Source organism: Tachypleus tridentatus, chromosome 4 (genome assembly GCF_004210375.1).
Source record: "Tachypleus tridentatus isolate NWPU-2018 chromosome 4, ASM421037v1, whole genome shotgun sequence".
Classification (NCBI taxonomy): Eukaryota; Metazoa; Arthropoda; class Merostomata; order Xiphosura; family Limulidae; genus Tachypleus; species Tachypleus tridentatus.
The window spans coordinates 102010843-102033463 of NC_134828.1; the positions used below are offsets into that span (position 1 = coordinate 102010843).

The 22621-nt window shown below is 31.7% G+C and overlaps 1 protein-coding gene across 2 annotated transcripts in view; it reads left to right on the plus strand.

The window, feature by feature from the left end:
• ergic53 (lectin, mannose binding protein ergic53) overlaps positions 1–22621 on the plus strand; it is a 47278-nt gene that overhangs the window by 19269 nt on the left and 5388 nt on the right. The window contains exons 7-12 of one of the 2 annotated variants that reach the window (XM_076500217.1): positions 2772–2895; positions 5681–5739; positions 6592–6680; positions 7492–7555; positions 11155–11305; positions 12498–12618. In XM_076500217.1, the coding sequence (XP_076356332.1) occupies positions 2772–2895; positions 5681–5739; positions 6592–6680; positions 7492–7555; positions 11155–11305; positions 12498–12618 (608 nt within the window). The remainder of the gene's footprint in view (positions 1–2771; positions 2896–5680; positions 5740–6591; positions 6681–7491; positions 7556–11154; positions 11306–12497; positions 12619–22621) is intronic. The other variant, XM_076500218.1, reaches the window with a different exon arrangement.

Below are 22621 nucleotides of genomic sequence, written 5' to 3' on the forward strand. Positions count from 1 at the left end.
ACTTTTTCACAGACATCGTAAACATAGACAGCTCTCCAAGTCAGTTGGTTCTTTACACTGTTAAACATTTGGTTAACAAATATGTACCAAATCCCCTTCTTCATAAGTTGTGGGTAATATGTAGTGCCCAAGTATAAAATAATTGGTTTATTTTGAAAAAAAAAGGGAACTTTTCTATGGAATACCATTCATACTGTACTGAAATGACTCTTCATTCTGTTTTTGCTTATTCATAGATAATTTGCTTACATATTAACAGCCTGTTTTTATTTGTAATATTTTGAGATCAACTAAATCATAAAATGATACCAATTGCTCACATGTTCATAACTTACAGTTACAAAGTAATTATTGAATATAGTTAATTTCAAAACATTATTTGTTAATATAAATTTATAGTTATTTTACATAAATAACAACTTTGAGATTCTTTTACAATATTGTTTCTAATAAGATGGATCAGTTGTTGTCAGTTTTAAAGTTTTTTTATATTCTCTATGTAAGTACATAAGTATCTTACATTTTTAGCTTTCATATTTAGACCTTACTTGCAACCAGAGATTTTTTAACAGACTCATTTTGCAGATCTTACAATTTTCGTTGGAAAAAAACATGTTTTATTATTTTAAGTAATAAACTTTTAATTTGTGCAGGAACATATTCTGTGATAACTATAATTGAAAATGTGCTTTTTTTTTTCTTTTTGCTAACTCGTAAGATACACCATTTACCTTGTCAATTGCTAAATATACAAGTTAATAGTTTTGGAGAAAAAAATGACCACTTACAAGAAATTTTAGACAGAAGAAAACAGTCTGATTATTGATAATTTACTACTTGAGAGAGTACATCTAACTTAGTTTCTTCTATAACATATGTAAACTAGGGATATATAGGGTGACTCCATTAGTTGTTTGTGCACCAAAAAATTAGAGGCCTAACAACTACTTTCTGAATGTTTGAGGACTTTAAAGTGCTCTAAAGTGAAAGTTAAGTTTTTCTTGATTTAAAATACATTCAAGTAAAATTCAGATTTTATCCTCAATGGTTTCTACTTGGTTCAATAAATTATTAAAGATCATGACGAAAGAAAAACAACCTTTTCAGATTAAAATGCAAGCCAAACAAGTTTATAAATGGAAATCAAATTATGACTTGTATCTCCAGAATGTAATTTTATTAGCTCAATATTTTGATATTAGAATTTTATCAGGAGCTGTTGATATCTTACAAGTTAACTAATTCACTTAAATCTAAGGCTGTAGATATAGCCTAACAAAACAGTTCATGATTTAACTGTGAGATTTAACCAAGGACATGTAGGAATTCCAACTTACAAATAATACACAAGTGATCATGTAAATAGTGTGAAGCATTTGATGTATTACTTTTCAAATATTTTGTCTATTTTGGTTTAAAATTATTATATCTTGCATTCCTTACCATATTAATTGCTAATAGAACTCTCATTCATTCCTATGAATATGGTAAAGCTCTTAATGGCATCTTTGTTTGGTAATCATTTACTCATGCTTAAGAAGTCAGTTTTAGTTGGTAAACTCACCAAATTCAAGGATATGTTATTGCATGCTTGTGTTTTTCTTGTTGAAGAATTAATGGAGTACCAGTTAAATTGAATTATTGCCTTAAAAAGGAAAGGTTTAGGAGTGATATAAAGTTTCTCCATTGGCCAGAATTGTAAATCTGGTCTTACATCATTCATTGACAATTCCAAGAAACATGTATGGATTATTAGTAGATGAAATAAGCTTTTGTAATTACAGTTGGTCAACGGAAGGGAAGGAAATATACAGGAAAAGTTTTGGGTACAGACACAAAAATATTGACAGTGCCTAGCACACATTCTAATAAAAGTTGTTGTGTGCTTGCAATATCTAGCATTACTGATGTTTTATCCTTCAAATAAAGTATTTGAAATAAGCTGTTTTTACCTGTGAATATGGTGTTTAAAAAACTTGACAGTAAAAACTTTATTAAAAAGTAAATTTTAATGTGAAAATAAAAAACATAAATCTCCTAAACTATGTCAGTAAAAAACATTTCATAATAGGAAGTAAATTTAAGGATGGCTAACATCAGTGTTTCAAAATCCATGCAAACAGTGTAGTAGGAATGGAGTTTGTATCATCCCTACATAATAGCACAATGTAGTGGAATGTTAACAGACAAAAAGAGGGTAAATTAAATTCAGTTGTGATTGAACAGTTATAAGTATTTTCTTTACTTGTTTTTTAATGCACCATTTCAATAAACATAAGAAGGTTGTGTTTGTTTTAAATACAGTGGTGTTCCAGCTGTAATATTTATTTTTTATTAATGACTGGTAATTCCTGTTTCATGCTGATGATAACATAATTTACACTACAATAAATTATTTTTAATCACTTCTAGTTATTCATAATACTTATAAAAGCAGATACTGTGTCACTTCAGTGAAACTGCTTGACAGCATTGTTTTGGGTTTTGAGTTATTATGTAATAAAAAAGAAACAGTAACTACCACCTGTCTGATATTAATTCAAATCCATTACCAATAACCGTTTATTATTTTAAAAATCTCCAAGGAAAAACATGTCATTCCAGTATGATAATATGAAGAGTAGAGACAGTTGTTTGAATAAATGGATATCTTTAACAGTTAACATGGTAGAAATTAAAAACTGAATGATGATGTGTGTGTGAACACTTTACAACTGAATGAAAAATAATGCTATTTATAGCACGATTATCTAACAATACTTTCCTTTTAGGTCCTGTTCCATAATGGAAACACAAACAATGACAATGACTATGAAATGTGTTTGAGAGCTGAGAATGTTTTCCTGCCACAGTATGGTTATTTTGGCATATCTGCTGCTACTGGGGGACTTGCTGGTAAGATTTTTATATTTATATTGATCAAATTTGACTTCAAGGGGTTTACCCTCTCACAGACACTCGTATCTTTTGTTTGATCATTTTTATAGTTAAAACCTGTCAAGAAGGCTTTACTGGCCTTCTGTACTGTTACAAGTGTGAAAAATGCAGTACTTCTAACTTGTCAAATTAAAAAAAAAACGTGCTAATTGAAAGAGATGAAAACAAATCTTTTAGAAGATGTGGATGCACAGTTCTGTAAAAATCAAACAAGGATTCCAAGAACATTTCAATACAAATTCGATTTCCAACAAGAATTTTGTAATACATACAAATTTTAATCATTTGATTGGTTGATAAGACAAGAATCTTAAGAATTAAATAACATTTATTCAGGAGTCAAAAAAAGAAGATGGAGAGAGGACTACTCCAGTCAATCTGTGGAGGAACATAGTTTCATAAATGTTTGAAGATTGAAATATGTTTCTGAAACAATATAACTGCCATTTTCTACTGTGTATTTAATTTACTGTTAAATAAAAAGACACAATTTTGTATATAAAATCTTTCTAAAAGGTTTTAAAATACTTGATCTGAGATATTATGAAAGTTGTAGCACTAAAGTGTATTTTCACAAAATGGAGTTCAGAAAAATATGAAATTGTGATACGTTTATTATAAAAAATGTTTTTTTTTTATTTTAAACAGTGTGTATGACTATTTTGTAGAACACTGGTTGCTGTGTTAGTAAAAGTGTAAATTGTGAATTTCTAAATTGCAGTGTAAGCCTGGATGTAATTTTAACTTCCTGAATGTAAAGATATTAATAGGAGGTAAAGCTTTTACAAATCTTTGGAAAAACAAACATTTAACTGAGTAGTTTGGTGTAGAGTTAATATGTAACATGAGTAGTAGCGAAAACATCTCGCATGTTGTTAGTTGAAAAACAACTTTGAAATTAATAGATGACAAAAACATAATTTTATCAGTTTGCTTAGGAGCACAATTTGATACTGGATGGTACATAACAATTACTTTCATATAGTCAGTTTATATGTATATGTGGTGTGATATTCTTCAATGTACCATATGTGTGTTTACATATGTCATGTACTAGCTACTCCTACTTGTTTGTATAACCTCATGCTATTTATTTCAGCATTTTATTACTTTTATACCTACCATTCATGGTCATATGATGAAAAGAAACTTTTATATTGTTCATTCCCCAGTTATATATGTAGTTTTGGTTTAAAGTGATTGAAACAGATATTTAAGCATGAGTGACATGTACATTTTTTTTGTTTAAATTCAAGGTCTGGCAAAAACAACTGCTTTGACATCAGGTTTTAAAGTGTATTACCTGTACAGAAACATAGGCTGGATAAGTAAACTTAATGAGTTGTAAGAGTTCACATCACTGTGTTGATAACTAGGTGATTTTATGTTTATATTGCTGCTAGGTTCACTTTGAAAGTATAATAATTTGTTAATGTTGCTTTTTAAATTTTTTTTGTATAAATATTTATGTGTAAGAAGAATGAAAGGTTGCAACTCACAGATATTTATTTAAAAGTACACATGTTGTCTGAGACAAGTTTTGTATTACATCTCGAGTTACTTATTTTGCAGATTCATATTAGGGAGAAAATATTGATATATTTTACTCTAATGGAACAAAACTTGTATTTTCCCACATTCATACATTTCTTTGAAGGACTTTTATCTATTATCTTTTATACAAGTATTCTGACATAACTAAAACATTAAATGTGTCATCTGAAAGATAATTTTTTTCATATTTATCATCAAAAGTAAAATTTCATTAATTCTGTCCATTTTGGTTGCAGTTACAATTTCCAACTATATTGTTGATGTACAGGTTTTAAAGCTTCTGTCTTAGATGCCTAATTTTCTGCCCATTGGTTGGGTATAGTGTGATTCTCATAAACTGTTTGCTTGTTTATAAAACTAAGCAACAATTTAAACCTAAATTGTTTTATAATTAAGTGCAGTTAGTATCTCTAAAGGAAATGTGTCTTAATATTGTTACAGACTGAGAGTGGTTATTGGTTCTGTGCAGTATTGCCCTTATATTATGAGTGAACTTAGATGCTTTGCAGAAGTTCTAATTATTATAAGTAAAAATGGTTTACAACTGCTTCTTTGAATACCATTAAGCTTTCACATCTTTAGTTTATTGGTCTCTGTTTACACAGTGCCCTGGACTTGTAGGGTACCATTCAACATGGTATTATGGATTTTATGTCAAAGTTATCAACATTTCATGTTGATTTTGCAGTAGTTCATAGCAGAATTGGGAAGTTACTAGAAACAGTATTCAGGAATAGTGAAAAACAAAACATCTTTAATTGTGCATGTAGAAGGTTGTATAAGCTATGCAAATGTAATTTGTAAAATATTTATTCTTCACTCCAAATTGTCCAAGGTGAACTAACTTCAGTATTTCACAAACACACTTTTAGTACAAACATTTTAGTGACATATTTGAAATTTGTTTACAATGCAGTTGTAGTGTTGACTAAAAGCTTGTAAAATTTTATGAAGAAACACTTTGAACTTTGGAATTATTTTCAACATTATGTTTCCAATACAGGAACAATTTATTGGATCAATCTCCATAGTATAGTTACTTAGTAATTTATTAAGCATTCTGAAAAAGTAATTGTAAGGGATTTTATAATATTGTTCACATAAAGCAATTATATATTTTATACTTAATGTGTAAACATATCTTTAACTTTCATTAATTTTTATTTTGAATTTGTTTAATTGATTACAGATGATCACGACATACTGAAGTTTTTGACCTATAGTCTACACCCACCTGGTACTGAACCAGTGAGTAATTGTCATTCTCATTAAATATTAAAAACAAACTGTTGTAATTTATATGAAACATTACATGTGATATATTCAATGGGGATTTTAAACTGTGTTGAAGGGGTGGTGTTTGCTCCTCTATTCAATTTTATTTTTGTGATAATAAAGCCAAAGTTTTAGTATTTAGATTAACTTTTGTAATAGCTATCATTTAAGGTGGACTTCTCGGTGGCTCAGCAGTAGGTCTGAGGACTTATCATACTAAAACTTTGGATTAGATACCTGTGGTAGGCACTACATAGATAGCCCATTGTGTATTTTGTGCTTAATAATGAACAAATGTTAATTTGATGTTTGTACACTTGCATATATTATACTATCTGATCTATGCAAGTCACTTTATAATCCTTCTAGAAGTGTAATTACTTGTATAACTTGATGAATTGTTTTATTGATTTATGTTAAAATAATTAGAACCTCCATAAAAAATAATTGTGATTTAAAAAAATATTAGCTATGAAAATAAACAGTAGATTGTACATAATTTTTATAATTTTACTACTAAAGTAAGATCTATTTGTTCTGTAAATTCTTCACAGAATTCTTGGCAATTTCTAAATGTATCCATTAAAATATAGAACACAATTTAGGATAACAACAAAAAATATGGCTAAGTTTCATAACATTCAATTTTTATTGGTATACGACATTATTAAAAGTGAAGAGCTAAAATTTTATTACTTCTTATCATTGTATCTTAAATACAACTATCTCAGAAAAACTAGAAAAACATATACACCTACATTCACTTGAAAAAATAAAATTAATAAATAAAAATAATAATCTTAAGAATGTATTTGTTTTATGTAGACTCCCTCTGGTATTGCTGATGCAGAAAAAGAGAAGTTTTCTAAAGAATATGAACAATACAAAGAGAAGCTTGATAAACAAAAGGAAGAGTGAGTAATTTTGTCTATTCATAGTTTCTGTATTAGTTATAGTGTCTGAAAGGAAGAACTCTTTAAAATTCAGTTAAATATTTGCATATTGTGTTAATGATCATAAAGATACTTTCTAGATATCTGTTTTGAATAGCTAAAGAATGTAGTAGTACAAAAAAGTAAACTTTTGGCTAATAAGTCATTTTTTCATAAATTTATAAAAAAAAGAAAGAAAAATGTCATGTTCTTAATTATTACATTTGATAATACTTCCATTCCTAATTCATTGAATAATCAAGATTTTAAGACATAAGTAACATGAAATTAGAACTTTTGTTTTTGTTATGTAGCACAGAAGATGTGTTTATATGGTCTTTGGGTTATTTAACTATTTATTCATCATGATTGAGTCTGATTTACAATTACTATAATACGTTGTTTCAGGGTTTCTTTCTATCTTTATGATATTTTATGAGTTTATTCATTAAACTATCTACCTTTATTTGATTTTCTTTTAAATGTAAACTATGAATAAATGTTTATGGTTTTAGGGTTCTAATGCAAATTACATTGGACTGTCATCAAATGAAGTACAGTCCTTTTATTTTTCTCCAACTTATTTTTAGACCTTTTCGTTTAAAATAAATGTGAGTCATAACAGTATGAAAAATATATTGAATTCACTTTGAAATAAAAATGCAGAATTTTCAACTTCTTTTGATTTATTGTTATTTTTTCTCATAATTGAAAGAAAAATAGAATTATGAGCATAAAAGATTTTTCACAATTTTAAGGTTGAAGGAATAAATCCTGAAATTTAATGTATTAGGTTTCGAAAACAGCATCCAGATGAAGCAAAGAAAAAGCAGTTGGAATTTGATCCAGAACAGGAGGTATGTCTGTTGGTTTTATATGTATGTACATAGTTGTGTTTGATTATCCCTTTAAACTTTGGCATGTGTATAAATCAGTTGCTTGTGCTCGAGAGAAATGACACATTTGTACTTTCATGTCTACTCCCTTGTCTTAGTAAATTTTATAGTAAATAGAGAGGACAATTGATTTGTTTTTAAAAGTGGTTATTTCTTCCGAGTAGAGGGCTAAATCAATGAATTGCTATTGTTCAAATTTAAAAACAATCAATATTGTTCAGTGTTTGTTAACAAACAATTTTGTTTGGCTTTAATTTTGAGGCTTTTATTTACACAAAAAAGTGCATTTCATTCGACTTTATTATCAGTGATGAATTAGAGGATAATGTGGAACTATCTCGGATTATGAACTAATAGAGAATTAGGAAGGCAGTTCTAAAGTGTATTGTTTCATCATTTTATTATCTTGTAAATATGTGTAGAGATTATTTCCCACTATTTGTTATAGGTTACTGTGTAAGAAAAATAAACAATATTATCTAGTTTTTGTGTTGTACTATGTAATATCAAGAAATAAATACCATACAAAATATTCTGCATATATTTTCATTCTTATATTATATCTTTTTCTTCATGTTTTGGAAAATGCTTAGTTTTTATACTGTAGCACTAACTTTATGAAATCTGTTTTGGTGCTGTTATTTCTGTTTGAAGCTGCAGGGTGTGTTGTAATGCTGATTTTTCAGGTACAGAATTTTAACTGACAAAGCACTGGGTTTCATTGTACAGTTTTTAATGTTAGAATTGGATTATAATAATTCCTTCAGAAATAGTTTTTCAGGGAATGTGAGATTCATGTTTGAAGAAATAGGCATTATTTAAGTAGAGGAGATGTGGGCTATTAATTAAACCTTTTGTGACATGTCATGAGTCAAAGGCCATGTTATTGCATTAGTTGACTTGCATTCAAAATATTATTGAACTATTAGTTTATAAATTTATGTAAATAAGTTTGGAATCAAATTGTAGATTATAATTCAAACTTTCATTTTATTGGTATACGAGTTAATTTCTTAACTTAAACGTGAATATCAAAAGAAAACGCACCTAAATACATATTTTAATGAGTAACGTGGTATGTTTAGTGTAGCACAGTTTAAAATTAAATATTTGTGATTTCAAATTATTAAGTCTATCATTTCATACAAATTAAGAAGTCAAATTACTAGTATTGACAAGCTGGAGTATAAAATAAGAATATTGTATCTTTTTATTTTGCTGAGATATGGCCTACGTACTGAATCGAACTCAGTGTCCCCTTTCAACTCTTTCCATTTTTTGAAATAGTCCTTTATATGCTCTTACTACTGTATATGAAGTGAAAAACCATTCGACAGCTTAGAATGTCCCCTTTGTGGTTTTCCCAGCCATTTTAATCTATTATAAGTCTACCACATTCTATTGAACCAAGATTTCATGAAGGTAGGTTGTTGTCTTTTGTCTGCTCAAAGTTTCATGTTTTTTTAAATCTTAATACATTTTAGTTACTAATCTTAATAAATTATAGTGTAGATCTATGGTATTAGTGTAGTTATTTATGATTTTTTGATTATTTAACTGTATGTATAGAACCTAAAACAAAAAATTTGTTTGTTATTGTCCACATGGGAAATTTTAAAAGGTTTAGCAACCTATGTCCAGCAGCAACTAAATCCAAAGGTCATAGCATGAAGAGATAATCGTTTGCTTTACTTCTAGATTTATTGTTCTATATTGTAAGAAAAATAAGTTTAATAATTTTTCTAAATAGTAGTAATTATATATATATATATAATGTATAATAATTGAAATGTGACTATATATTACAAAATAATAGTCTACTAAAACACTGGACAGGGAAGACTAAAAAGAGTATAGAAAATAAAAAATTAAAGCCTTACTCAAAACAAACATTTGTAATGTATCTAGGAGGTTTTAGAGGTTATGCAAATAATGTTTGAGATTTTTTGGATGAAGAATAGCTTTCTTAATCATAACAAGAAATCATTTTGCACTCAGGCTAGTAATGAAACACTCTTTTTAGAAACAAATCTTTAGTGAAAATATTTCACTAAAATATCTAATTTTTTTTATATACTTGTAATTTTTAATAAGAGTATACCAAATTTTGTGAAGATATACATGCTATATCAAAAGTTAGTGCAATACTTAATGTGTAGACAAAATTGTTTACATTATACCAAGCCTGTAGGGAAAAGGTTAAAGTAGGTGTTCTTAAACTCGTATTCCATCTGAGCTGTCAGGAAGTTTTCCAGGGCTCATGCTAAACTGGGGGTTGATAAAAGAGAGGTATCATACTATAATGGAACTCTTGCTTATATGATACTGGAAAAATGTTTTTATTATGTGATATATAACCTTCAAATTTGCAAAACTTTTTATCTTGTTTGCATGTAGATTTCCAATAGGGGTAAAAATTTTCCAGTTTTACTTCTTTTTCTTGTCATAGAGAACTTTATTTTGCTCCATTTGCAGGTTGCAGATATGTTGTGAATACATCACATGCAGATCTAATGCACTGGGTAATCAGTTGGTTGTTATAATATAACTCACTAAAGTCTAGTATTATCCTGGTTGATAATTTTAAAATAAAATGTTTTTGAGAGTCACACCAATGCTCACATTGATCCACAGTCTGAGAACTTCTAACTTATAAGCATCATTTATGAAATGTGAGAGAATGGCCAAGATTAAACTGCTAAACTCTGTTACAGTAAAATTTATTCTTATTACAAATTTGATTAGCACTGGGCTTGGAGTCAATAGTCTGCTCTTGAACTGGGAATGAAAAGGAAAATATTGGAGAGTGGTTTTTATATTTAGTAATTGAAGTAGAACTTGCTTAAGTTTCATATGTATCTGTAAACACATTATTTCTAAGTTCATATTCTCAGTGTAACAAGAACTGCTGAGAAATTCATTCTTAAAGAATTATTTGAATTTTGAAAATGTAATGATACTTGTTCTTTCATCAGATGTGATGTAAAAATACTTTATGTTCTGTTATTCCTTACCTTATTTGGTATCACTTTGTTCTTTTCTTGCTTTGTTGTTGAAGTTTTTGTATTTTTGTCATAAGAAACAAGTTCTAGAAATAATGATAGTAAAGGTTGAGTGTAATTGGTCACAACTGAGGTATATTATATAGCATAGCAGCTTTTGGTTCTGTGACAGTGTATCTATCTTTAGAAGTCCTTGTTCTGTGAATATTTGATAAGGATAAAGAATGATTTAACCTTTTTGGTTTACAACTTTGAGTCATTTGCAATTTGAATGTGCAGGTTCCTGTAAAATTATAAAATTAATTATTGAAAATATCTTGTTTGTGTTACATATGAAAGTTTTACCTTGAGAATTGGTATATGAATCACAGTCATCTTGGAGTTAAACTGTGATTTATACTCTAATCTGCTTAAAGCTGTGATTTAAGAAAGTTACTCAGAAGTAAAAAGTGTAATGTTCTTATGCTTTTTAACATTTCACGTTATAAAAGTTTTGCAAACACTTTGAAATGATCACTGTCATATTTTTATCTGTGTTTAATTTTACTTTTGATTTAGTATGAGAGCCATCAGCAACGAGAACTTCGACAGATATTCCAGGGACAAAGCCAGATGTTTGAAATAATGAAAGGAGTACATCGTAAACTGGATGAAGTGATTGGAAGAGAAGAAAGGGTTTTGTCAATGCTTTCTGCTGTTCAAGTAGGAGGTTTGTTTCTGACATTTTTCATTCCTTAAAACTTTGTATTGTTTATTATAGAAGCTAACTTAGTATACATATGCTCTCATAAATAATCAAATCTGATTTCTAAGCTTTTGTGTGTTTATAAGTTTGTAAACATTTATAATTTGTATGAATAATGTTAAGTGTCTTAAGCTACTGTAGCCAGACACAAATCTCTTTGTATCGTTAAAACTGAAAAATGTTTAGTGGTTATTTTGTTGTGTTTGCTTAGTTTCTGCATCTTTATGGATAGAATTTTCAATAACGATTGTTGAATTTACTTGCATGCTGAGATGTAGTGCATTTTATTAAAAGCTTTTGAAAGTACAATGATTAACTAAGGCAATGTCCATTTTGTAAGAAATGACATTCAAAAGTTTTGAGAATATTTTTGTTTCTAAAATAACATAGTAGGCTGGATCTTGGTTTATGAGATGATTTAAGCTTTCCTAGCATTGAGAAAATCTTTTTTTTTTTCCTTTGAAAAAATAAAAAGGCCCTAAGAGAGCCACTAATAATAATAAAAAGAAAAAAAGCAGTCTGTCACCTATTGCACAAAAATTTTATAAGTAAAGAATAACGAAGTAAGATTTACTTTTGGGAGAAAGTATTAAATTAATATGTAGCTAGTCTTTTAAACAGAGAAAATATTCATTTCATACAAATCACAGATTGTAAAGAAACATATGACGGATAATTACATGTTCCGATTATAGTAAATAAGATAGTTTTATATGTAGAAATAGGACAAACATTGTATATAATATTCTTGGTTAGAAAATGTATTCTATTATTCAAAAACTTTGTTTTTACATAGCTTATATAATTGCTCTTAAAAAATATTACTTTAGTAAGCTAAGTTTCATTGAAGATGTAATAAAATTTTAATTGTATTTCAGAATGGCTGGTATGGGCGTTAACACTTATTGATAAGGAGTGAATAACATTTCGACTTTCCTAAGTCATCTAAGGTTGAAACGTTGTTCTCTCCTTATCCATATGTGTTAATACCCGTACCAGCTGTTCTGAGATGCATTTTTATTTCAAGTGGGTTTCTCGTCTTCAACAAAAATTTTTATTTACTATAATGTAACTGGTAAAGGGAAAAACTGTTATTTTTCTCAGTATTTTGTGTGCATACAGTTATTATCTATATTTAAACCTTAATTTTCTATAGGTGTAGGAGGAGGAGGAGGAGGAGGACAAGGTCTTCCACAAGGGGGTGTTATAGGTCGTCATGAAGTGGAAGCCATGTTGAATAATCAGAGAGAAATGGTACAGGCCAGCCGGGACATGAAGTAAGTTTAAATTTAGTTCATGTTGTTTTAATTATTTTTATTTTGAATTTTACAGTTTAATTGCATGCTTCAAAGTTTTTATCTTGTTTCTTTTCATTACCTTAAATTAATAATATATATTATCATAAATATTATTTTGGCACTAAACTAAACCATGACAATTACAAAGAACCTCTTCAAATGTAAATGAATTTAAAAAAGATAGAAATAAAGTAGTATATATATATATATAAATTAAATAGAATACTTTAAGCATTAAAAATTAACAATATGTGAAAAGTAAGAGATCTGAAATTATAAATACAATCAAAATATATTCTGCCAAAAAATTCAAAAGGTGTGTATTTTTTATTTTCTGATATTAATCATTTCATTGTATATTGATAATAGTTAGAGTTAGTGATATGGTAAATAATATAATATAAACATTTACCTGAAAATAATTTTCATATTCAATTAGGAAGTTCTAGAGGTTATGCAAATGAATTATGAAAAAAACAATAAGTGAATTAAAGTATTTTTATATTTAGAATATTTTAACTATCTAAGCACAGATTTGTTAGAAAAATGTAATTAGAATGATGTCATTCTTTGTGTACAGAGTACTTGTATACTTTAACAAAATCTTACAAGGTTTTGTGAGAAATGTATTTTCTGTAAATAATTTCTGCATTTTTGTTTCATAAATGTCCTTCCCTAGGTGAGCAGATGGTAATTTCATGTTTAAAAGGTTAATGTGATTTTATGTATTCTTATGCATGCTCTGTTTGAGGTGTTGGCTTCTTTCTTTTTTTACCACTTTTTTCTCAAGAGTTCTTACTTGTGGTCACCGTCATTTAGAGTTTATGCTATTGATTCTTGTTACACTTTCTTCCACCCCAACTGTATAATCCTCTACCCAAGGTGAACCTTCCTTCATCAGACTTCTGCCACTTGGGAGGTTAACTGTATATTTCTTCTATTTCCCTTCCTTCAATATTTCTCATTCAGATCTAGCTCAGCTCCTGTGTCCCATTCAGACTATTTCATGGTGGTAAGGCACTAGAGCCCAGTAGATAAATTATACTAGTATAAAGAGTCACAACCAGTTATCTGAATTGGCTAGTATAACTCAATCACCACCCAATAAGTCCACTGTAACTATTCTTTCTACCTTTACTGGATGGGTCCATCAACTCCTCTGTTAGTATATTCTTCCCTGTGTGTGGATCCTTTGTGGGCTATTTCATGTTCCTTTGTATATTGATTTGCCAATTTTCTCAATCTCTTGTTTCCCATTTTTACTAGCCCTCAAAAGAGATTTTCCAGGCAGGCATGTATGTAGCTCAACGCACATTTGTTGTTCATTATTTTCACTACTTGGCTTTTTGATGGCATATATGAGTTTGACTTTCATACTTTAATCAACCCATTGTCTTTAAAATTGTTAAGTATGTTTCCCTTTTTATCGAGGATATCTGAAACTTCTGGCAAAGTTGGCAGTGCTGATATGGCTCAAATTTGTCATATTGTTAGTCCCACTCACATCAGTAATAAAAAATATTTACTAAGATTTCAAACATTTGATTACATTTCTTCATAACTGATTATTTCAAATAAGTGTATTGAATGACTTGTGTATGTTTTCTCAACATACATTCAAAATGAAACAAACTACAGTTAAAATTCAATGTAAATATTTTTATTAAAAATTGTTTTCATATATATACATATTAATACTGAACAGTTAAATAAAATAAAACAAAAAATTCAAAAGGTAGGTCTGCATTAAAATCAGCAAATCCAAACCTCTGGCTAATGATAACTCGTAAACAAAAACAAGTCCCCCCAAAATATACAAAATGCTGCGCAAATCAAAATGATCCCCAGGGTACAGGCTGTAATGTGGGATGTAAAATGTACCCTAGATTATGGAGGTGACTGTTGAATTAGGACCCAAACTGCAGTGGGGATACACCATCTATTAGTCTCTACCTTTGTTCACCTGTCTCTCATGAATATTAATCAAAGGAAGAGAAATAGCATTTAGGAGAGCAAGATGTGGGTGCTGAAGCCCACAACTTCCCACATCTATATTACCCTTCACTGCCTACAGACAGTTGTAGGAAGGTGCCTGCTCTCCAATGTAAATAAAAAGAAAAATTAAAAAATATTAAGGTATTACAACTTTGGAGGTAAGTACGCTTAATAAACTTATCTCCTGAAGTTGGCTTTCCAGACATCATTATGGTGGTAAAGCATTAGTTAGTAGTAGACAAATTACACTATGTAACACAAATTTTGTTCCTGGATAGTATGTTTATTTCTTAATTGCTTATGTTGTAAAAGTACAGAAAATGGTCATTGTTCCTTTCATATTTGCTTTTGTGATCTGGATTATGAAATTTAGGAATTAACCTATTTTATATATAAAAACGGGCAAATTTGCACATTTTCCTTTTCATAAGGTCTGAATAAAACAACATATGAATCAAGATTTATATGTATTTTTATACTAAAGTTATACAAAATATAATATAAATTACTTTCACGTATCAGCCCCAAATAGTCTCCCATCATGTTTTCATTATAATCTCCTTGGTAGCAGTGTTTGAAGTGCAGTATATCTTGGTGGAAGCACTCACCTTGCTTTCCTGAGTATGCTCCCATATTTTTCTTGAATTTATCAAGATGAATGTCTAGAATATGGACTTTCAGGGACATCCTGCTGCCCATTTTGCTGTAGTTTTTCACCAGAGCCTCAACCAGTTCAACATAATTTTCAGCTTTGTGATTGCCCAAGAAGCTCCAAATCACTGCAACAAAGCTGCCCCAAGCTTTTTCTTTCCTTCCTACTGAGCTTCTTGAGGAATTCTGTGCATTCCAGGATCTTCTTTATTTGTGGTTCAACAAAGACACCAGCTTTGACCTTTGCCTCAGAATGCTTAGGGAAGAAGTCTTGAAGGTACTTGAAGACTGCAGACTCCTCATCAAGAGCTGTGACAGTTTGTTTCATAAGACCAAATTTTATGTGCAGTGGTGGGAACTACACCTTCTAGAGGTCCACTGGTGGCTAACTGACATTGTGCCTCCACTGCTTCCTGTTGTAGTGTGCTATGGGTGTCCCTGCTGTCCCAAAGGCAAAGATAGCAGAGAAACTTGGTAAAGCCTCCTTGGAGACCCATTTTGAAGTCTCCGATAACCTCCCAGCCATACTCATCATACTTCAAGGCTTCTAGCAAGGTCTTGATGCTGTTGTATTTCTCTTTGACGTGCACCAAATTTTAAAAGGTCTAAAATTTGTATAATACAAAATATTACTATTCAAGCAAGCAAAAATTGTCCGTCTTACCTTCCAGAGGTTTTTTTTTGCAGTGCTCACAGGTAAAATGAGGTGCCCAGGGTTTGTCTTGATCCCTGAGACATCCTAGCAGATGCTATCACAGAGTACCTTTTTACTCTTGTCTTGATAAATTGGCCACATACATAGTATAATGCATATGAAGAATGCTTGCAGCTTCTTGATGCCATCTCTGACAAAATCAGATAATGTCTATGTGTTCATTTAGGCAACTAGAACTAAACTGAAGTGGTGAGTGGTGAGCCCCTGTATATACATATTACTATGGAAAGTTGTAGAAAATTCTAGAAGGTTCTTGAAAACTATCGTAAGTTCTACAACATTCTAGAAAGTTCTTGAAAATTCTTGTAAGTTTGAGGAAATTCTCTATCAGCTGTTCAGCACTGAATCTACCTGGAATGTTCTGGAAAATGAGTAAATTTTAAAATTTCATTTCCCAGGTCACAAAAGCAAAGTTTGAAGAGAAAAATAGGTCTTTTCAATTTACTTTAGGTATAAGCAATTGGAAAATAACACTTTCTGCCCAGGAACAAGTAAAGGTAAAAATAAAAAATTTTGTTATATAGTGTTATACTAGTACAAAGGGTCACAACTAGTTATCAAAATTAATTGGTATAACACCCAACCACCACACACTAAGCCCATCGTAATTACCAGAGATGATAGCTTTCACGTCCTTAAAAAGCTGTTTTGTTATCTCTTTATTTTAGTGACAATAAATGTTGATATTACAAGAGCAGTATCAATGAAATTATTGGGTTTGACTTGTCACACAATATGGTTGTGATTTTTTTTTAATTGTTTCAAGAGTTCCACAGCTTTTTAACAATTATAAAGATCATCCTTTGAGAGAGTTGGAAGTTCTTTATGGCTTTTTCTTATGTCAAGGCTCATGAGCATAACAAACTCTGGTTTGCTGTTCAAGATTTAATGATAACATGCCATACAAACTGTTCCACCTTGTACAACAGCTATTAACTTGTGCCGTGGCAAACTGAGTTCTTTCTGTTTGGACTTAAACATGATGCTTGCAGTTCTGCTGGGGGGGAAAAACTTGGTAACTTGTGGCATCTGCAGTCCTCTGCAGTTGGTAAATCGATAGCATGTGCCTAACAGGAAATATGCATTCCACTGATATGATTAATTTCTATGTCTGTGTTAGATGCATTGTCTGTCACAACTACAGTTTGCATTGATCCAACTATACCCCATTCAGATAAAGTAATTTGGAGTACTTCACCAAAATTAACACCAGCAAGGGATTCATGTAGTGATCTTGTTTGGACTATATAGTGTGTAATCTGACAAGCATTTGTAGTGAAATGGGCTGTTATAATGATGTAACACTCCACTGCTTTGGAAGCCTATCCATCTGTGGTAAGGGTAATACTGCTAGTTGTCTTCGAGGTGTCTAGAACTTCTAGTTTAACTTCAACATACAAGTCAGGGATGACCTTACCATTGAAATGTTGTCTGCTGGGGATATGGTATCTGGGTTACAATTCATTAATAAGACCCTTGCAATCTAGCTGTTCTACAATTCAATAGTCTCAGATCAGTAAAAATAAACTGGTCATTCCATTTCATATGGCTTGAGCCTAAAATGGTGTGTGTGTGTGTGGCATCTTCAGTTTGAAAGCTTCAGACAATTTCAACTGTCCAGAAACAATTGGTGTTTTATTATCTTTAATAAGAGAACACTCAAAACTACTGACTGGTGTCTTATTGTTTTATACCAATTGATGTGTCAACCAAATACCAGTGTTGGATGCTCTCAATGGGTGTTGTGACATTGGATCTGATGCTGGTGTTTGAGTGGTAATGTTCATGAAACCCTGGCATTGCTGTTGTGTCCTTTTTTGGCACTGTAGTGCATCCCCTCTTAGGGCTCCATGATGGGTAGGGTCAGTGGGTGCTGAAATATAGCTTCTTTATTATGAATTCCTCTCTTTCTGACAAAATAAGTAAAAATGAAAAACAAACAAACAGATCAATGGAAAATGACCATGCAGTCAATATTACAGCCTGTTTCTGCACCTCGATTTCTGATTATCCATTCCTTATCTGAGAAATCCTTTGGGCAGATGTGTCCATTTTCTATTCAAAAAAGGATTAGATGGACTTGCTAGCTCATCAAAGTCAGTAAAGTAGCAGTGCTGTTGAGACATTTTGGTGGAAATATCTTCACCATAACATTCCAAACTCCTCTTAAAACAAAGGCCATTGGGGATATACCCATTGAGGTTACACCCCATGCAACTTTGAATTCTTCCAGAGGAGTTAGAGTTGAGAGGGATTTAAAGAACATTCCTGAGTCATAGATCCTTGCTGGTTTCTCCACTCAAGGCATTACTGCAGTGCACTGAATCTTTACTTGTAAAGACAAAATTATGGATGCTACTAATGTTCTGATATTAACATTTACATCACCATGTCTTCCTGCAACAGTCAAAGCAGATTATCTGAACTGCAAGGTACAGTCTTACATTCCTAACCCTCTCAGATGTTTCCAATGTCAGCAGTTTAGTCATTTGAAAACATCATGTCGTGAATCTTTTGATATGTACTTATTGTGGTGGTAAAGACCATGATGCTTACGAGTGCAACCTGGAACCATGCTGTGTTAATGTAGGGTTTGCCACTCCTCTTACTCTATTCCTTACCCTAAGTGGGTAGAAGAGAAATAGGTGCTTGAAGACTGTTAATAATATCACCTACCCAGAGGCTCAGACATTATTGTCCACAACTCCATCTTGGAAGTATGCTGCTGCACTCCATTCCACAGCCACAATGGGAGTGCAGATAAATCTTTCTGTGCTTCTAACAAAGTCATTTGCAAAACATCTTAAGAAACTTTAGCCCTCCATAATTAGAAAAGTTTATGCATATATATCTACACCCTTGTGCAAATTAATTGAAACAAGACGAGAAAATTACGATTTTTTCAATTTTTTGCATTTTATTTCTGAGAATCCAAAATTACAAATTAATACATGATATGACCACCTTTATTTTCCAGAAGATCATTAATCTGCTTTGGCATCGAGTTCACGAGTTGACTACAATCTTTATTAATTTTTGGATCGCAGTACCACACCTCAATTAGCTTATCTTTCGTAGTACAGTCTTTTCCCTGAAGTCTTTCTCTACAAATCGCCCAAAGGTTTTCAATAGGATTTAAGTCCGGAGAGTTTCCTCGATGAAAGTTAGACCAGCCCAACTGACCTTCTTTCACCACTCACTCATAACTTGATCCTGCCATTGTGTGCAAGCCATTGATAAATGACTGTGTGACAGTAATAATTAACTGTATTGTCCAGGCAGCTGCTTAAATTAACTGTATTGTCCAGACAGCTGCTTAGTGTATTCCTAAAACTTCAACATGTTTCCCACAGTATTCTCATCCTTGGTGAAATTCTGCCTGCTATGTGGCAAAAGCTCAAAAATGGGCTTGGAATACTCTTTGTAGGTATCCTACATTTTTAAACCACATTGCATGTCATTGGGCTTGTACACATGCTCGGCAGGTCAGACGTCAAAGCCAGATATTGTGCCATTTCTTTCTTGCCTCTCTTGCCATTCTGCAGGTAGTTTTTAACTGGATCTGACAGGATAATGTTTTTTTTTATGCTTGGTGCCATGCTATTGTACTTCCTTTTCCTAAACCTGGGAAGGATTCCAAGATTCCTTTTGAACTACCATCCAATTGCTTTGACAAGCTGTTTCTGTAAGGTCTTGGAGAAGATGGTTAATGCTCATCTTGTTTGGTTCCTCAAATCAAGCAACTTCCTCTCACCCACTCAGTGTTGGTTCCAAAGACAGAGCTTCATCACTGACCACCTGATTTGACTTGAAACATCAATTAGGGAAGCCTTTCTCAAGTGATAACATCTTGTTTCTGTATTTTTTTATCTTTGGAAAACTTTTACAATGTGTATATGACATCTCCACTCATATGGGTTGCATGACAATTTTCCGATTTTTATTGAGCATTTTTAATGAACCAGTGATTCTAAGCCCGTGTTGCTTTGACACTTCCCATTCTTTCCCACAGGACTTTGGAGTTTCTCAGGGCTGTGTCTTGAGGGTCACACTTTTCTTTATAAAGATTAATGTCATCAGTGGACAAATACCCCTACAGTTACGAATGGTCTCTTTGTTGACAACTTCCACATCTTGTGTCAGTTGTTGAACATGAGGTTTATTGAGCAGTAGCTACATACTGCCCTCAATCATTTACTGAAGTGGACCACAGCAAATGGTTTTAACCTATCTTTCTCCAAAAACTGTTTGCATGCACTTTTGCCATCAATGGGGTATTCACCCTTATCTTGAACTCTGTATTAGTGAAGTTATGCTTCCTGTGGCCCCTGAGGCAAAGTTCTTGGGACTTATCTGTGACTGTAAGCTGACCTTTATTTTACACATCAAGCAGCTACATGTTGAGTTTTCAAGGGCACTGAACATCCTCCGTGTCCTCTCTTCCATCTCTTGGGGAGCAGATTGATATTCCATGCTAAAAATCTATTGTGCCCTTATTTGATCAAAACTGGTTTATGAGTCTCAAGTCTATGGCTCTGCCAAGACCTTGGCCTTGAAAGTGTTGGCTTTGTTCACCATTAGGGGCTTCAGCTCTGCACAGGGGCCTTCTGCACTTCTCCAGTCCAGAGTTTTTACACAGTCCCATCAACCCATATTATACCTTTTGTCGTTTGCAACTGTCTTTAATGTATGTTTCAAAATTTGATCTTTACCTCAGTATCCCACATGGGGTTGTGTTTCTTTTAGACTTCGTATCCAGTTGCAATTGGATGAATTGGGTTTATTTTTGGATGATTTAGTGGTATCCATGGGTAATTACTATCCTCAAATGTGACTTTTCTTTGAGCCATCTGAAGAAGGCAGAGACTCCCAAATGGAAGTATTGCCTTCTATTTGCTGAACATTTTTCGAACCATCCTTCCATTCCCATTTATACAGATTGTTCCAAATCAGGTGACTCTGCGGGCTCTGCCATGGTTTGCTGTGATTTAGTTGTTGCACACAGAATACCCTTTACAGTTTGTGTTCACTGCTGAATTGTATGCCATTTCTCTTGCCCTGGATCACATAGAAACTAAGCAGTACAAAGTGTACTATTTATACCGATTCACTTAACTTTCTGTTAGCCCTGAAATCACTTCATGTTAGTTCTCACCCTATTCTTGCCAATATTCAAAACCGACTGGCCCATTTCTCTTTAAAGCTACTTCTATCCAGTTTCTCTGGATACCAAGCAATGTTGGTATTCATTGGAATGAGCTTGCTCACATCACAGCTAAGTCTGTCTGCTGTGGTACTATGACTGCTGTGCCTGTCCCATACATGGACTGTGGTCTTGTATTTAAGGTTTTGGTCAATTCCAGTTGGCTGTCAACTTGGACTGAGCAATATGATAATAAACTTTTTCAAGTCAAACCTTCTATTACTCTTTTGCTGTCTTGCTTCTGTAAGGATCAGGAGGAAGTTGTTCTGGCTTGGCTATGCATTGGTCACAGTTTTTTAACTCACCACTTTCTTTTATCTGGTACTGATGCACCAATGTGTGGTCTGTGTGACACTCAAGTCACAATAGCACACACCTAACTGTTGTGCTATCATTACGATCGAGAGTGATGGCATCATTTTAAACATTTTTATGGTGGGTTCACCCTTGACATTGGTCAGTGTCATTGGTGAGGTTGATTATGTCCACCTCAATTGTTTTTAAATTTTTAAAAGCCATTGGTCTTTTTAACTCTAAGATTTTAATCTGAAAATTGGACTTTGTTCTGTTTTAGCATGATTCCTTTTTACATATTTTACTGATTTTTTACCTTTTTACCAGCTGTTTGGTACAGATAGCCCAGTTGCTTTGTGCCAATAAACACAAAACAACCAACCAACCAAAAGCAACATTATCTTGCTATGTGCAGCTAAATGGTGATTTTGAACACTTATCAGCTAATCAGCTATCTTCATAACCACTCTTTATTATTTTAGGTTTTATGCAATCTGGTATATTTATCAATAGTAAATAACAGAAATAAATGAGTAATACTTAATGTAGTAGATACTAGGTTGTCATTAGGTGAACAACAGGCTATGAAGAATTAATTATTTAGAATTACGTTATATATTTTGCTTTAACACTTTTAGTAATGTGCAAAAACAGTACCTTATCAGTAACTCATTGAATGAGTCTTATGTACTGCAGTATTTATTCATTGTTACATAATGAATCTTGGATTGAACAAAAGTCGCAAGGTTCACTGAAATTGGAACATTCTTACATATCTGTGAAGTAGTACCAGTGTTTTTTCACTGGTCTTTGTTTTTATAATAAAAATATTTAAAGTAAATTACTTTGGAATATGGTCAGGATCTTAGCTGACTCTTAAAACTTTAAAGCAATTTAGTTAATCTAGTTTGAAAATATGAGACCAGAAGGCCAAATGTAAAAGTTGTGTAGCCAACTTGTATATTAAATTTTTTTGAAACTGTGGTTGTTGTGTGAAACAAGGTATTAGTAGTGCAATTTTTCAAGTTTCAGAAAATATATTTCTCACTTTTATTGCCATACTTGTACAGAAATTCACTTTACCTATCCAATGTACAGGTTTTTCTCAGTTTTCACACCACCAG